At 50.2% G+C, this 17,994-nt stretch overlaps 1 protein-coding gene across 1 annotated transcript; it reads right to left on the bottom strand.

Moving 5' to 3' along the window:
* Positions 1–195: 195 nt before the first annotated feature.
* Positions 196–17,230, bottom strand: VSX2 (visual system homeobox 2). Its single transcript, XM_042814754.1, has 5 exons — positions 16,804–17,230; positions 15,635–15,719; positions 13,349–13,472; positions 1,162–1,342; positions 196–512 (listed from the first exon to the last, which is right to left on the bottom strand). Exons 1-5 carry the CDS (start codon positions 17,228–17,230, stop codon positions 196–198), a joined length of 1,134 nt encoding a protein of 377 aa, XP_042670688.1.
* Between the last annotated feature and the right edge of the window lie 764 nt (positions 17,231–17,994).

Here is a 17,994-nt window from a genome sequence, read left to right as displayed (position 1 = left end):
CTAGGAGTGGAGGAGTGAAGGACAGGGCTGCGCTTCAGGGGAGCAGGCTGGGGGCACCCCTGGGTAGCCCCACATGAAGAAACCAGGGCCCCACACTCTGGGTGGGTGCAGCCAGGAGGCCTGGCCATCAGAGGGGGCTGTGACCCCCAGAGGGCACAGTATCTGTCAGGGCTGGCTTCCACAGCCTCTGTTTCCCTAGATCAGCTTCTCCTCCTTCTGTGATGCACTGGACTTCTCGGTCTGCCTCTCATCCTCTGCCACCTCCTCCCCTTTCTCCGGCTTCCTCGGGGTGTCCCCCGCAATGGTCCCCAGGACTTTGGTGCTGTGCTCCTGAGCTTTGGCCCTGAGGGCGGCAATGCTGTTTTCTCTCAGTTCCTCCTGGGAAATGGCGGTTTTGGGATCCGAGCCCCTCTCTTCCTTGTCACCCTTGTCAAGCTTGGGCAGGGCCTGGCGCTCCACCTCCGTCTTCCTCCCCGCCTCAGCCGCTGCCTCCAGAGACTTTTTGTGCATCCCTAAAAAGAATTGTTGGTATTCGGGTTTAGAAAAGCGCCTGGGCATGGGAAAGCCATCTTGAACTGAAAACAGCAAAGATAAAGAGAGGCCAGAATTAAGGAAAAGCAGAAACCCTTGCTTCAAACAGCAGTCATGGCACGCCAGGCACTCTGGCCCCGCGCAAGTGCAGCCCTGGCTCAGTAGGGATGAGGGTCTTAGATACAGCAGGGGCCTGGGTCCCTGGGGTCATTTGCTACTTGGATCAGGGGAGGTTTCCCTGCCTTTCTCTATCAGTTCCTCATACAACCCACCCCTGCCTCCTCAGATTCATGCAGACAGAAGGACAGCCCACTGTTAAGATGCCCACAGTCAGTTCTGGGACAAAACCAGCCTGAAAGTTCAGAAAGTAGGAAGCAAAGAGCAGGAGCACATTAGGGTAACCGCTACATCCACTATCCCTCCTCCACAGCAGACAAAGCAAAACAGGGCAGCAGTCCAGCTTTGTGGGTGCCCAGAGGAAGGGAAGTGGGATGAGTACAAGAGAGGTCTTGGCACTCTGTATAACTTTGCAGGGATCCTGAGCAAGCTGGAATCCCATCAAGTTTTCTCCTCACACCCCTCTTCATCCTGACCTCCTTGCCACCCCTGTGAGGCTGGCTGCTCTCTTACCCAGGAGCCACGGGGCACACGATTCCATGATGCCGTCCTTGGCTGACTTGAGGATAGACTCAGGCAGTGGGATGGAGTGACGCACCATGGCTCCATAGAGTCCGTACTCGGCCATCACGCTGCTCCGGCCCCAGCACTTCTCTCGCTTCCGCCACTTAGCCCGGCGGTTCTGGAACCAGACCTGGAGTGGAGGACAGGGAGGGATGTGAGCATCGGGCGCAGCAGATGTGATATCCCATCCCTGCACACGTGTGCTTGTGAAAGAGGATGAAGATAGGCACATGTACACCTTCCCAAAAGCCTCATACAACAGTCACTGGGTATTTCTCTCCCTCCTCCTTGCAGGAACAACAAGGGCCAAGCATGAGAGCAGGTCCCATCCCTCCCTGCAGGATGTAATTAATTTGCCATTGCGCTGTCTTTTTTCCAGCAGAGTTTGGCTCTCGTGTCTTGGATTTGCTTTCATTATTTACTGGGCGCCTGAGCTGCAGCAAGGGGCTGTGTGCTGCAGTGCCACAGGGACAGCAGAGCTGGGGGAGATGCTCTGGATAGGCAGGAGAAGAGGGAGCTGATCTGTGCCGCTTGCCTTGAATTCCCTGTTTGAAAAGACCCACATCTTCTCAGAAAATTGGCAGAATAATCTCCGAGCTGTGACCTGGGGGGCAGCGAGCACAGACGCGGGCGGAGGCAGGGGTGGCTCACAGAAATCTATTAGCGCTCGCTCTCCGATTTCCATCCCTCTTGTCTTGCCTGCCCTCCTCCCTCCCCACAACCCCTCCCTTCCCGCAGAGCGGAGGCATCAGCTTTAGATGAAAAATTGCTCGAGGTCTATTCAGAAGGAGGCAAAGGAAGAGTCAGCCCCAGGGGCAGCCCAGGCCTGATTGAAAAATAAGTTAATTTCAGTTTGAATCGATGGGCCTCAGGCACTGAAATATCACGGGAAATTAAAGCAGCAGGTCCCTGGGGAACCACGCCATTGACCTGCGCTAATTAATGCCATGGAGTTACCAGTCGCCTCTCCAAAAGGCAGCCCCTCCCTCCCTGTGGACACCCCAAACACCTCCTCATTTAACTAATTAGACTCACAGAAAATTGGGTGTTAATTTGTTTAGGATTTTTTTTTTTCCTCCTATTTTTTCCCTCCCTTTCCCGGAAAGTACACGGCAGAATGGAAATGAATGGCGGGGTCTCGCTGGCAGATGGATGCTCGGGGTCACTCCGCAATCTTCTCCAACTTGATTGCTTGATTAGGTCGTTAGCACATTAAAAAAAAAAATTGCTTGCCGTCTGGCGCTGGCCTGATGAGTGGGATGAGGCGGGAATCGCCTGGGTAATTTATCTTTTTATACTGCAAAGAATTTGATTTCAATCTGCAGATATATGGAGGTGCCTTTGACACCTGTTTAACATTACAGAGCTGACAGCTTAACCCTCTGTTGCCTCAGCTGTGGGGGAGCAGGGGCTGCAGGGGGGAGCACAGAGGGCTCTGAGACCCCCGGCTCATGGGGACAGTGAGACCTTTGTCTGGGTGCAGCCTTGCCGGGCCCCTTCAGAGCACAGTGAGCTCACCTCTTTCACCTGCCTGCCCAGAAGAGACTGCACAGCATCCTCTGCAGGGATGGAAGACGTGGGCTCGGCAGCTGTGATCCCAGATTGTCCTGGCAGAAGACCCCCTGTGCCCAGCAGAGGGGATGTTACAGCCAGGATGCTTCCTGCAAAATCCAGAGGACAGCACCTGCCAAACTGCCTTGGTCTGGAGCTGAAGTGACACCTCTCCATGTACCCAGAACGGCTTGCACAAATGTTCACTGGGATTTTCAACTAGACAGTTTTGTTTTGTTTTGTTTTGTTTTGTTTTTTTCCCACCAGGTACCAAGTGGGCAACTTTTAAAAAATCTCTTCAATTCTTATCTTCAGGTGCTTCCTCACTGAGGCTTTCACTACCTGCCTTTTTTCCCTTCTTCCTGCCTCGTTTCCCCAAACATCTTACTCCATGCTTCTCAGGCTCCCCCTTGCTCCATGGCTCTCAATCCTGCTACAGCAGTGGTCTCTTTTAGTGCTGCCCCAAAACCTGCAGCAACAGAACATCTCTTTTCCCCCAGCATGAGCAAAAAAATGCAGGAGGCAGCCCAGGTTTTGTCATAGGCAGACCAATTTTGACTTGGCGCTGGTGGAAAATTTTCTGACAAAATGCTGATTCAGTTATACATAAATGCTGCCTCTGGTCAGTGGAAGCATAATCAAAATTACCTATGGGTTTCTTCTCAGTGTTGTATTTTAATCTCGTCCATGTAACAAGCAAAATCTACGCTACAATGCCAAATGGGCAAATCAAAATGACATCAACAGCCTTGTAAGGTCATTAGATTTCCCAAATCAATTTTTGAAATTTGATGGGAATTTCCTCATGGTTTTGAAGTGGGAAAAAGAAACATTGAAATGGCAGAATTTCTAGCAGGAGGGGCTGTCCGTCTTGTTTTGACACCAGGACCTTAACCTCAGGTAGGATCTCAAGTGAAAGTAGTGGTGCTCAATGTTAAATATTCCAAGGCCAGGACCCAGCCCAGCTCCTCTACCACCACCCCATCCCACACATCATGGTGGGATAAGCTCCAGTATGGCACCTGCAGACTCAATGCAACACCATTGTGGATGGGCAGAGTTATTCTCTGGGGCCCAATCTTGTGATTTTGCTCTCAGTCATATAGCTCCTCAGTTAAGACTTTGTTTTGGGAGAAGATCTTATTCTTTTCTCAGGATCTCTTGACACATTACCAAAATTTTCTTATGCCTCCATTGTGCAACAGGTTTATTAGTGCTGAGGTACTTAAAGTGGTGTTGGTGCATCAGCCACAACTTCTGAAAATACAGGTATTGATTGTAGGTATCCCACTTTTCCTTCCTTTATAGTTGTTTTTCAGTTTACTTTAAATTTTGGTATTTTGTCTTCTTCAGCTGAAGATTTTGCTTTCAGACGTTTGTTCTACAACTTCCTCTGACTTCATAAAATTTGGTCTGCTTCAAGTAACGTTAACTCTGCCTATATTTGGACTTGTCCCTTCCCACCCCATGTGCTCAGCTTTGTGAAATGCTGTATTTACCCCTGCAGCTTGCCTTTCACTTGCTTTCCTCTGGTTCTCCATGACACAGCACTGGGTATGCTGAAAGGACTGGGTTTGTACTTCCACACTTCATGACCTAACACCCATTATTAATTTCAGACTGTGTTTACTGAAGCATACCTGATGTTTTGCAAAGCTATCACAATCTGGTGGGCAAAGGCATTTTTTGGACCAACAGTCTACTGCTTAAGATAATTTGCATCCTATTAATTTCACATCTGAAAGATAGGATGCTTGTTCCAAAAGTCCTATCCTCAGAAACTGGATAACATTGAAGTAGGTAAATCTGTCTTGCTATTCCTTGGTTTCTTGGCAGTGATCAGAATACCTAAGAACCAACTTCTTTAAAGACATTTTTAAGCATAGATCTGAATAAGGAGAGGTATTTCAGAAATAAGGGGTACAAATTTCTTGAATTAGTAAAGGATGTGAAAAGGACTTCATGATGTCGTAGGGTGGAGATGAACGCTAGAGGGAGTGACTGAACAGAGACAGCATTGGGCGAGGGTAAGGCGCAGAAGGAAGGGAAAGCTGACCGGGCTCTGGGGGATGCCTCTTTGTCTCTTAGCAGGCACACATGAAGACCCCTTGTCCTCGTCTGCTGGAACACTGTAGAAATTCATCCAGCTGTACTGGCTAAAACCACCTTCTCTATACCCTTTCCCAAGAGCAGGAAAGAGGAAACAGGGCAGCAGGAGGTGAGATTTGGTATGTCAGAAGAAAACATTCTGTGAAACATTTGGTAGGAAAGGCTTGGTCACTCCAGCCTACAGGAGCTCATCTTCCAATTCGCTTTAGAAAAGGGTCTGGTTCTTCCTGGCTGACCTTCATCAGGCAGGAAAGGGGAATGTTTCAGTGATGTGCTGGGATGTTTCCAAGGGTTAATGCTCATGAAACTTGTACCTCTGCTGATGACTATCAGCAGATGACTGTTCTTGTCCCATTACTCTGACAGCATTCCAGATTTCATGTTTTCTTTCCCACAGGACACATTAGCTTTGGATCCAGCCACGTGAGCACACTAGCTGCAGCAAATGCCAGCACCTTCAGCATTGTCTCCTGGGTGCTTGTTCCACATGCCTGTCTTTCTCAGACCCCTATCAAAACCAGCAGTATTGGAAAGTGTTACAAACGTGAATATTTCTAATCCTACCATCATCTAATTTTCATCCTCAGTGCCCACTGCCCCAGGCAGTCAAATCATAGGCACTGTGCACTGCATTGCAGGGTCACAGCACTTCAGAGCAAAAATTGGCAAGGTTATTCTTGCCAGGTTCCTCCTCTGAAGCACAAATGATGACCGATACTCCTTTATATTATTGATAGTGCAGAAGAGCAAATTGTAGTAGGAGGAATCTCTCATTTCGCAAAGGAACATGAGACTCAATGTGTCCTTGTTATCCACATTCATCATATTAGTTTGTTTACCTAATCAGCTCCTGAAACACTGTCTGCTAAAGAGAGAAATCTGCTTGAGAGTAGACATCAGCCAGGAATCTTAATCAGCAAAGGGATTCTTCAAGGCATCTAGGGTGTCGCTGTGCCTGTTTCAGTGAGCACAATCTAAGACTTTTGTTGGTTACAGTAATTTTCTTGGCTTCTATTTTCAAAGCTGAGAGGGGCTACGCTTTGTCTTTCTAACAAACAAACAGTAATGTTCCCTGCCCAAGCACTCCTCGTGCCTACAGAGAAAACACCAAAATAGCTAATGGTGAATTTTTCTTCACCAAATCTTACATGGTGTCTTTGGCACAGCATTTCACCAGCGTTCTTTCACGTTATGGGCATTGTTGATTGAGCACGAGAGGGTCCCAGCCCGAAGCAGCACACGCTGGAATGTCCACTAGATGGCCACAAGCAAATGTATGTACACGTGCACAGACAAACAGATGCAGACATACTGACACACCAGCATGTGCCTTTGCCAGGTCATGGGGAGCTGCTGCATACAGCTGTTGGACAATCAGAAACTGAGGAAAGGAACAAAATCCCAATACCGTTGAGGAGAGAATCTGCGCTGCTCGTGGGCTGCCAGCCATCTTACACTGTCTATTCTCTGATAAAAAAAAAAACCATGGCTCCGATCTTCAGCTAAGGGAGACAAGCTATTGCTCTGTACGATTCCTGCGAAGAAGCCATCTTTGACATTGAGCTTTTGGAGTGAGGATACAGCTGGAGGTCCCTGTCCTTCCACACCAAAAAACCCAGAAAGCTTTCTGGACTTCTGTGACATTACCTTTGGTTATAATCCACTGTCATAGTGCCACCATGGTCACGGTCCTGTCTTCTCAGCACTCAGTTCTCCCTGACAACAATGCACCTCCCTATTTTCTTCTTTTCCGATACAAGCCTCTAACTGAGAGTAGACACAATTAAAACCTCCACAGAAAAATACAGTGATATCATCATCATCCCCTATGCTGAACAGGGCCAGTGCTCTGGCTGGGTACAGTTATGGGGCTGTTCTTTGCACTGCTCACATCCTCAGCCTTTCCCTGAGCATCTCCCCGTTCACACTCATGGGACCTGGGGGTTTGTAGTGCATTGTCACAGCAGTGTAAGATCTGATTGGGTACTGAGACTTCCCCAGATCCCTGCCTGCAGCAACCACCCCAGGAAAGCTTCCAGTCAACTGGCTGCTAGTGAAAACTGCAGCGCTTGCGTAAGCCTGGCAACACTTTATTGGAATCTTTTCAAATGTAACGTCAAAATTATTGGCACTGTTTATGGTGACATCACTTTCTACAGCTAGCATAAAATGGGTATGAAGTTAAATGAGAGCAGTAAAGGTTGCACATGGCCTGCATGGCTGATCACAGGGTTACCATTCCTTCACTTCCTAACACTAGGAAAGAGCTTTCTGAGCTCATATTAAAAGGAGCAATTCCCTCATATGGCATGGGAAGAATCCTCCTTGCTAGTAGCTGGAGTTGTGGCTGACCACTCGGCTAACAGATCCAACCAGATGCGCTGTGATAAGCTGGAAATCAATACTCACCTCTTGCAAGCAAAGATACGGTGGTTTATCCAAATTCAAGTATCCTCAAAGCCAAACTAGCACAAGACACACTTTGAATATGGGTCAGCACAACACCTAGAAAAAGTATTGTCTGACAATACCACACTGCAGCTCTTGCAGGCCATGCATGCCCTGAATCCCACACAACAGCAGCAAATGTGCAAATACAACTATTTTTTTGCATTCTATCTGACTTATGCAGACAAAATTGTAAATATCTCATCTCACCTTGGTCCCAGTGCATTTTCCCACTGCTAGGACCCTAATCCTTCTCTAGCATCCCTCTATCACTGGCAAAGAGTCAAAGATAAGAAGTCAATAATAAATAAGGGAACGTAAGGAGGCAAAATTCCTCTTGGCCAGAGAACATTTTAAATTACACCCCCAGTTCAAACCTAGTGTTTTCATCTGGCCTCGCCATCCTTATCAACATAGGGAAACATTTGTCATTAACACAAGGGACGATACTGCACAGAGCATGTATCTTACAGGTGCTCACAATGCTGACAGTAAACCCAGCCTCCATTGACCAAGCTGCTATCCTCATTTCCCCATGCTAAAATTGCTCTGTATCTCCTCCGAAACAGAGAAAATGTTTCAATTGGTCTTTGTGAACATCCATATGCAATGAACTCTGTGAACACAGCCTCTGCTGTGTTACATGTACTTGTGCACCCCAAACAGAAATATTTCTGTTGAAGTCTCCACCAGCTAAAAAGCAACCTGTGAGCCAAATCTCACTCAGGACCGTCAGCCATCTCACTCAGGAAGATGCATGGTAAGGATGGTATTCACAACTCCTTGTCCTGCACAATAAGCAACCTTTCAGTTGGGTCTCTTGAATCCAGGGAACAAGGAGGATCACTGGAGTCAAAGATCAGGCCAGAACAGGAGTCTGTCTCCTGATCATTACCCAGGAGGTCAGATCCTCATCACATATGTTTACATGGTCAAGTTAGCTTGGGCCTTCCAAGGAGCTGTTTCCCTACCAGCAACATTGCACACACATTTACTCAGCTCAGCCTCCCTCTGGGTGAGCCAAGCTTAAATACTGAGATCTATCAGGGTAAATGATAAGCACTATAAAAAAAAACAAAACAAAACAAAACAAAAAAAAAAACTCCAAAAACATATACACACACACACACACAAAAAAAAAGACATTAAGAAATAAGGAGAAAAGTAAATTAATGAAATTAAATTAGACCTCCAAAACACCTAAGTTATTGAATCATTAAAAAAATAAATCTGCATTCAAAGTCAGGAAGGGAGGAAAAATTTATAATAACAGGTCATTAAGAGAAAACCTGAACACAACCATCAGCTGGTCTCTCTGCCAGGCACCCAAAGGTTAGAGGGGAATTCACTATTGAACAATTGAAGGGACTAATGAACAACAGTGCCTCAGCTAATTCAGAGATCTGTTAAGAAAACAGTGGGATAAATGTGGGGAAGAGATCCTGAGTAGTTATAGTGTGGCACAGACCCTGCAGAGCCATTGCTCCCTCATTCTCCCATCTGTGATGGAGAAAGGCCCTGCCAAGGCTTTCACAGCAATGGCCCATGGTATGCTTTGTTGGTAGCCGTCTTCCCTCTCACAGAGAAGTGTCTCAATACTTGGAGGTGCCTGACCTTAGGTGTGGGCTCTCCAAACCGCAGAGAAAGTACTGCCCCATTTTCCTCTTTCTACTATGGAGGAGCACACCAAAATCATGCTGTGACACCCTTATGCTGTGACAGTTGTGAACATCTTGCAGGGGGCAGAGCAGAAGGCAGAAGACTAAGACATCCAAGGTTGGCTTAGTTTGAATTTCTGTCCCGTTTAGAAATCTGATCTGTTACCAATGGAACTTGGGGATGGAATGCAGAGAGATAAAGTGGTGCCTGGAAATACAGAGGTACATACCTCTATGCCTCCATCACTGCTCAAAAACAAACGAAAAAAGAACACACAAAAAAACCAAACCACCACCACCACCACCAAAAACAAATAATACCTACAGCCCCAACTCTACCCAGGTAAAATACACAAATAGGGCAGGTTACCTGCAAAGTCTAGCAACAGGCAGGAAATTTCCACTCTACAGTAAGCAGGTGTTCCATGCCACCCATTTACCTTCCCGCCTCATTTTTTGCTCTGTCCAAATGCATGTGATGTGAGACTTTTCAGATGGTGAACCCAGGATTGCAAGGGCCCCTGTGTTTGCACACCACCCAGCCCCTCTGTTTACAGCTATGGTAATTAACTCGTAAACAAAGTTTCAGCACATGAACTGAAAACGAGCCATAGATAAAGGGTAATGAAAACACTCAATTACAGAAAGGGCCAAATTAAACAACTCTTAATTGAAAAATTAAAATTAATATGAAGTCAGATGAACTAAACAAGCACAATATTGAAGAGGCAGCAAAGTGGATGAACCTCTCACATACCAATTAAAGACATGGAGGCAGAGATGCACCATACGCTATGAGAACCACTCATAATAATATTCTCACCAAGCCAGTAAGCTTGATTAGTGTTATTACTCTCACTTGTACACTTCCTACATCTCCAAAAGCACAGGGAAAGTTAATGATATTTATCTGGTATCATACTGCTGTGGCTTGTCCCAGTGCTCAGGCATTATTGGAAAAGGTTGCCAGCATATCTCCTTAGTTCTATTTCATGATTAACTTCTTGCAGGACTCTTTAAAGAAAAAAAAAACAAACAAAAAAAACTATTGAAAAGGTTGGCTCACACAACAGCAACATTTTCAGCTTCTCCATCACCTTGATAATCTACTACCAAGCAGCCCATTCGTCCTGGTCATTCACCTCCAGCTACACGGTCATCACAAACTTGCTGCATGGGTGGGAACCCTCTGGCCCTGTGCCTGGCCTAAGTGTGAGAATCACCTGAAAATAGTCAGGTTGTCACCTGCTGAGTGTAGTTATGAAAGGTTGGAACCTCAAACCTCAGAAAGAGCAACAACACTACTCTCATTTTAATAAGCCAAATCAATCTGTTACTGACCTTTGGTATTATAGATAATGGCATTTAAAGTTTGAAAATGTCACATATTAATAAACTCAATAGAGATAACTTCTCTAAATCCACATGTTACGTTTAAGAGAATCTTTTGAGATAAAGGCTCTAATTTAAGTCAAACATTAAAATACTTGTCAGCTTGAGGCTGTTTTCATCACTTCAAGTTGCTTATTCAGGATATACATCCCTGCAGAAATCTATTTACCCCACCTACATTGTACAAGATGGTCTGGGTTGATTTTAGTAGCAGCACTTAAACTCTCCCGAATATTTTTCTCAATGCATTGATTAATGTGATCCATTTCAAGTACTGTGCAAAACGGCCACAGTGACATCTGGTCTGACTTGTGTCTCATCGGGAAAATCAAATCTTTTTCCCACGTTGCCCAGTGGGAGGATGCTCACAATCCTCCCAGCAGCAGCCAGTTCAGTGCTGGAGATGGTATATGCAAGGCAAGGAATGCTGCCTTCAAAAAAATAATAATAAAAAAAAAAAATACATGCTCATCTTCTCTGTAAATGGAAGATTTGAATATCTTTTCCTGAATTCAATATTCTCTCAAACCAATAACTTTTGTGGCCTCTGATGGCTATTTGTAGTGTTCTGCTGGAGGTTTTACACGCAAGCAGTTCCTATATATCATTCTCTCAATTGCACTCTCCGAATTTCACTTTCATATTGAATTTCATAGGTGATTTACTTTCTCTTTGACTACTACCTCCTGAGAAATAATCCCATGAATGAAAATAAGGGGCAGATATCACTCTTAGGTGAGGATCCAGTGGGAACCCGCATGAAACGCTGCAAGAGCCCATGGCATGCGATATCCACAACAATCTGAGAAACCACGCACATTAATGACCTACAGGAGAGAGAGCAGTGCTGAGAGATGGGAGGAACTGCAGGCTTCAGTGAGAATGCAGAAATAGAGACCTCCCTCATCAGTTAGAAACACATACAAGGGAAAAAAAATAAAAAGATGATGCAAAATTGTAAATATTATGAAGAAGGGAATAAAGATCAATTGTTGGCTGCCTCTTCCAAGAGAAGTGTGTGGCATTAAATGATGCTCAGGGATTCAAAGCAAGATGTACTTCATTCATGCGATTCTGCTGTGGAAGCCTTTGCCACCAGATACTGAAGTATTTACATGAATTTGAAACCCTGGTAAGCTCTCAAAGCACTCAGTAAGTATCACAGAGTATTGCCCTGCTCTCAGACCCATCCCAACATCAACCTCACACCATGGTCTAAGCTGGTGGCCATGACTGTCCTTAGAAAATGCTATAATAAAGGGAGAAACAACTCATACTAAGAGTGCTAAGCTGAAACATGAGAGAAATATCAAGCAACATGACCAAAGCTAGGAATTGATTTTTGACACAAAATAAGAGTTATGAACAAGGAGGCTTCATGTAGCATGTGGTAAGGGATGCTCTGGTGCTGACTCTCTGGAAGGATCAGTGGGAACAGACACTTCTCCCCATCAGTGGTGCTCAGGGCTTTTATATGACCCTCAGGCACTCACACAATAGATGCCATAGGAATTCTGTTGCTTCTCTTTCCCCTTTCATGATGAGCAAAATGCCACTCGAGGACTTTCTCCTGGAATACTTGTGCCTTTAGCAGCACCTATTGCTCAGAACATGCACATCATTGGGGGCTTCTGCAGGCCACGTTTGCCTTGAACTCCTGGGCAAGGGGCCATGGCAGAGAGATCCCCTAGGTTTAAAAACCCAGCAGTAAAGGAAGAGTTGTGTTTGCTCATTAGCCTGCTACAGAATGACAGGCAGCATGCCAGAGAGCTGGAATGAGTTAGCCACTTCTTCCTTTCCCAGTCAGATAACATAATGGCTCTCAGTGCCAGGAGGATGTCCCAGATGTGAAGCAGTGCATGCAGTGCACAAGGCCTTCCTGCCAGCCCAGCGTCAGATGGTGGATGCAGGCAACACTGACCTTCCACAGGTCCCTTTTCCCTGGGCTTTTTAACCTGTGCATGTGCAGAAGCAATTTCTTATGCAGCTCACTCTCTCTAGAGGTAAAATATTGGGTCCTGCTGCTCAGACAAAAATCCTATCTAATGGCCGGGAGGATTTCCAACAAAGGGACTTCTGAAGCCCAGTAGAAATCTCATCTGCGCACAGTGTCTACAAGCTGTTAGGTCAGCAGGAGTCCAGTTGACACAGTGGGCAAGAAGCCCAGCTCACTTTGAAACCAGGACTCACAGATTCACCTAACAGCAAACGCAACACTGTTGTAAATACTGCATCAGCAAAAATGGGTTCAAGTCTTGGCCATTACACCCCTGTGCCTCACAAGGATTCTGGAGGGAGCCAGGCACAAAGCAGTTGCTGGAGTCCGCCCAGATGGACTTCGTGTTGGATCTGCCCAAGAACATTCTGCAATGTCATCACAGGGCTGGCACAAATATTGCCCAAACTTTACATGTAATCAAAAAAATAAAGATCCACAGAAACATTCAGGGAAGCTGTATTTGAAGAGGCAAATGCAATGAGTTCGCAGAGATGTGCAGACATTACAGCTGAGGCTCACCTCTCAACTCTGCCCACAGAGGGGCCAACTACCTGCTGTGGCCCCCAGGTCTGAGTCCAGAGGGGCACACATGAGATCCATCCCACCCAGTCTGGCCACCCAGATCCTGACTCCAGCCAACTCTCATTCACCTGTACTACCAATACCTCAAAACCTTACAGATGTTCCTTGCACAGCAGTTCCCCTTCAGCGATTCAAGATTCCCTCTTTAACACACACACACACACACACCCCAAATCACCACTGCAACATCCCACACACAGCACATGTTGACAGACAAACCCCACATACAAATGGGCAAAAAAACAACTGGTCTGGCTGCCCACATTTTTAAAGGGAATGGACAGCCCAGGGGGTTCAATCTGAGAAGCAAACTCTGTCCCATGTGTCTCCTTTCTTCCAGGTTGGGATGAGCATGGCCAGGAGAGGCAGGACAAGGGGACCCGAGAAATACTGTTACCTGTATCCTGTCTTCTGGCAGCTCTGTTTTCATGGCCAGCATCTCTCTAGCATACACATCAGGGTAGTGAGCCTCATTGAAGGCCTTTTCCAGCTCCTCCAGTTGGTAGGATGTGAAGATTGTCCTGAGAGAAACAAAACTCTTTGACCAAAAAACATAACATGCAGCAAAGGAAATACGGAGTCAGAGAAATGAACACAGATGCTACAGAAACCTGAGTAATCGATAAAGCATAGTATTTCCCCTTCGCCTCCTGTGTTTTTGTGCACAAAAGGTCAGGTGTCAAGGTAAAAGGAGAACCTGAAAATGGCTGAAGACAGAGCTTGGTATAGTTACAAATCACCTTCCTGGTCAGGGACATCCTGCTGGGGACATCCCCCCATGGCCAGCAGAGGGGCAGAGAGCCTTCCCTGGAGCCTGGGCTCCCACTGAACCCTCCCAAGCCTTTACTCACTCTGTGCTCTACTGCTGCATCCTGCCCTTCTCTGGATTGGAGCTCCAGATGTGCAGTGCCAGCTCCCTCCCTCCACCTTCACACTGGTTGCTCCCACACTGATACCCCAGTAGCTGCTCTCTGTCAGCTGGCATTGCCTTGTTGTCCTCCAGGAACCTCCTGGGCAGGCAGCAGCCGCAGCATTGCTCACTCTTAGGACAGGCAGACTGAAAAGCAGGGACACCAAGGCAGCTGAGAGCCCTTCTCAGGGGATGGCCAAGAGGTCTCGGACCACTTCAACTCTGCAGGAACTGACGTTCTCACCCTAAAGCCCCGTTGTATGCAAAATGCGATTTTCAGTGAGAACTCACAGCATTTCGATGGCAAAAACAAACAAACAAAGCCAAACAGCAGACAAAAAAATCCTACCAGAAAAACAGCAACAACAGCAACTTACAACCTTTGTTCGAGGTAACTGTGCAAATTATTAAGAAACATACAGCAGCCGTAAGGAAAAAGAATGAAAAAAAAAAAAATATCGTTTTTTAAAAAATATGCAGGAGTTTCAGGAAAGCCACAAAATTCCAGAGGGCACAAACAGAAAGTCTCAAAAATATCCTCAGCTATTTAGAACCTGAACGATGCTGCCAGATAGATGGCATTACCTACAAAAGCAGCATGCAAATGCGAGGCACTTGCCCACCGTCAGCTCCCGGTCCCCGTTCACAACGAAATCCATTTTCTTTTTCAACACTTTTCGTTCCCACAAATGTGGGAAGTCTGGGGTCAGCGCACGGCGGCTCCTGCTTCTCCCCGGGAGCAAAGGAACGGCGCTCCCCGTTCGGATCCGGTTCAGCCGCGGAGCCCCGCACCTCCCGCGCCGGGGCAGTGCCCGGAGCCCACTCGGCTCTCCCCGCTGCCTCCCGGGCAGCCCGGCCCTGTGCAGCACACACCGCGCTCTGCCGTTTGCTGCTCAAATCCTGCAGCTATTTGCGAGCTATCGGCCTGTCAGCTGCTTCGGTACAACCACAGCCCTTAACCATTCCTTACAGAATGCATAACCACCGACCAGTGCTACGGGTCTGTAGCTGTTTGGAGCTGGAAACGGAACAGTTTCATGCGCTGTTTCAACTCGCAAGAAAGAAACGAATCCTCGTTGGCGCTGGAACAGCACCTGCCCGGCAGCACCCCGCTAGCTCAGGCAGAACCCCCGCACCTCCTGCTCGGATCCCTCTGGACCCACGCAGCCGCTGAGCTTTCGCTGGGGCACCTTTAATTCACCTCCCGCACCGTGGCGGGATTGATTTAATTGCTCCATAGTCAGCCCCGAAGGACGATGCCCAGGTGCCTTCATCCCGGCCCTGCGGCCGCAGCGGTGCCACGAGCCGAGGCGGGAGGTTCGTTTCCGATTTTAAAGCAAGGACATCCAACTCCATTCTCACTGCGGGAGGAGCGAGGGGAAGCGAGCCCCAGAGCATTCCCCAGAGCGAGTCTCCAGGCATTCCGCGGGCTGGGACTACCTCCCGACTATTGCATCTATTGGCGAAACATAAATTTTTAAGTAGCAAATTTTGAGATCCTTGATAGAAATTCTCCCTTGCTGACAGCCCAATTTTAGGTTGCTAAGCGAGGAGCGCTTTTGGTTATTTCACCTCTTCGCTTTGGGACGGGTTGGGAATTTTTTCAGCCCTAACCCGCAGCCAGAAAACCAAACCAAACCAAGCTAATCGCCGTTGCAATTCCCGCTCCTATGGGCACGTCCCGAATCCTACTTGCTGTGGACGCGAAGCGACAGCGGGGCCCGGTGCTGCCGGTTCCCGGGAGGAGATGCGGGGCCGCCAGGCTTTGCTTACCTGTGCCGCCTCTTCTTTCGTTTCTTGCTCTGGTTGAGGGAAGATTTGGACATTTTGCGGTCGCTGGAGGAGACATCCTCGGAATCTGCGGAGAGAAGGGCAGCGGGCGTGGGCTGGGGCTCGCTCCCCGCCGGAGCCCCGCAGATCCGCTCCCTCCGGCATCTCCGCCCGGAGCTTTCGTTGCGATCGCGGCGCGGCCGGGGACTGCGGGCTGCAGCCCGGTCCCGGCCCCGGCCCAGATCCCACTGCGGGCTGCTCGGGGACACCGTACCCCTCAGAGAAGGGCTGCGGGCCGGGAGCGGGCTCTCGCCGTCCCTTATGTCGCCCGGAGTCGTTTGCGGGGCTGCCGTTGTCGTGCCGCCGAAACGCGGAGACCGCGATCTCAACAAAATGTACGAAATGGAGGGAGCCGCGGCCCCCTCCCCGAGCCAGGGCACCCGTTGCCTCCCGCCCCGGGGCGGGGGACCCGCGCTGCTCAGCTGAAATGCCGGGAAGGAGGAAAAATAAAGGTTGCTGCAGCCATGGGGAAAAACATTGCCGGGAATGGCATCTGCCCGCGGCCGCCGCACGTCCCAGGGGTGCCTGGGCCGGGGGTGTTGCGGGCAGGGCGGTGCCGCCTTCGCCCCTCGGGAGCCGCCGGAGCTCGGAGCCGGGAGGCGCGTTTCGGTGCGGACCGCCTTGCCCCAGCACTGGCCCCGAGCTCCGGCCGCTTCTCGCCCGCCGCCTCCCGGCAGACGCCGGCCGAGGCTCAACGCTCCCGGCGGCCACGCTGCCGGAGGGGACGGCGGGCACGGTACGGGAGCTCCGGGAGGACGCTCGGTGACGAAGCGGGACACCGCTGCCCGCCGCTCCGGGGGCGGCCTGGGAGCGGGGTCTGCGGGCGGCTGTCGCCGTCTAGGATACTGGATGGAAGCGGGCCTTAATTTCTCGGCAACGAGTTGGGGCCGCCGGGGCCGAGCGAGGGCCGCTCCGCCGGTGTTCGGTGCAGCCACGGGCCGTGCCGTCACGGCGCGGCCGCGGCCTCAGCCGGGGAGGGCCGGTCCCGAGCTCCCTCGTTCTTTTCCTCCTTCTCCTCGGTTCCGAAACGAAATCACCTCTCCGCCGCCGGGCGCGGGGCTCCGAAGGTGCCTGCCGGCGGCGGTGCCCCCGTGGGCCGGGACCGTGCCTACCTGAGCTGGCCGTCTGGCTGCTGTCCAGCTGCCCGGGAGCTCGGGCCAAAGGCTGCAGGTGGACGCTCTGCGGGTCGGAGAGCACCTCCAGAAAGGTGGGCTGCGCATAGAAGCCGGGGATGCCTCCGGCCCCCAGCAACCCCATGCCCACGCCACCCACCCCGGCGGGGCTGAGGACGGAGCGGGCCGCCAGCAGGTGCCCGGCGGGAAGGGAGTCCAAGGCGGCCCGCGGGTGCGACGGCGGTTCCTTGTTCAAGCCCAGGATCTCCTGGATGCCGAAGCCGGTGCAGCGAGGAGGGGTGGGCCCGGAGCTGGGCTTGGCTCCCGCCGCGGGGGGCGGCGGCGGCGGGGCGGCGGCGGCCGCGCCGTCGGGCTTGGGCTTGCCGGGCAGGCTGGGGGCCAGCGCCGCGCCCGCTTTGCCCGTCATGCTGTGGCCGTCGGTCCCTGGTGCCCGCTCCGGGAATGCCTAGGAGCCCCCGGCTCAGGCCCCTTTTATCCGCCCAGCCGGGAGCCCGAGCGGGGTCAGAGCCGCGCAGCCAATCACAGGGGCCAGCCGCGATTAGGGATGCCAAAAAGCCGCCACCGGCACCGGCGGCGGTGGGGCCGGTGCCCGGCGGGGCAGGTCTGGGAGCTGGGCTCGGCGGAACAGGGCCCTGCCGCAAAACGGGGCTCCGGCCCGTGGGGCAGCGGCCCCGAGGAGGGATACGTGGAAGAGCCTCTGGGGAAAACGCCGGATCCCCGGGTCTGCCGCTCGTGCAGTGATCAACGGGTGGTCTGCAGGGAATTACGGTGCGTGGAGAGGACCTCAGGACTGAGGCTGAGCTGTGTTCTTTGAAGCAGAGTAGGGCTGAGCATTATGTGCTGGAGAAACATCTGGGTTGTGTCATCAGAGGACCAACACCACCCACCCACAGGCAGATCCACCACACGATGCTGTGGTAGCTGAGAGCATCTCTCACCACCCGTGGGCACAGTGCCACACACCTTGTCCCGCATGCCTGACCCCAACCTTTTCAACATTCATTGAAGAGAGATCCTCAGGCATCACCTGTGTCACTCACTCAAGCAGGTAGCTCCTTCACAGCATGTGCCTCTAGAAATGGGAGCAGCTACAGAAACTGGGATCTGTCTGGGATGGTCAAGGTCCTTTGGGATTGCTTAACAGCCCCTGGCAGCCCATACACTGTGCTC

The sequence above is a fragment of the Centrocercus urophasianus genome, unplaced genomic scaffold (assembly GCF_019232065.1).
Source record: "Centrocercus urophasianus isolate 14NV4802_14NV808 unplaced genomic scaffold, USGS_Curo_1.0 seq_14, whole genome shotgun sequence".
Taxonomy (NCBI): domain Eukaryota; kingdom Metazoa; phylum Chordata; class Aves; order Galliformes; family Phasianidae; genus Centrocercus; species Centrocercus urophasianus.
Note: the sequence above shows the minus strand (reverse complement) of the source record. Positions and strands in the feature narration are given on the sequence as shown.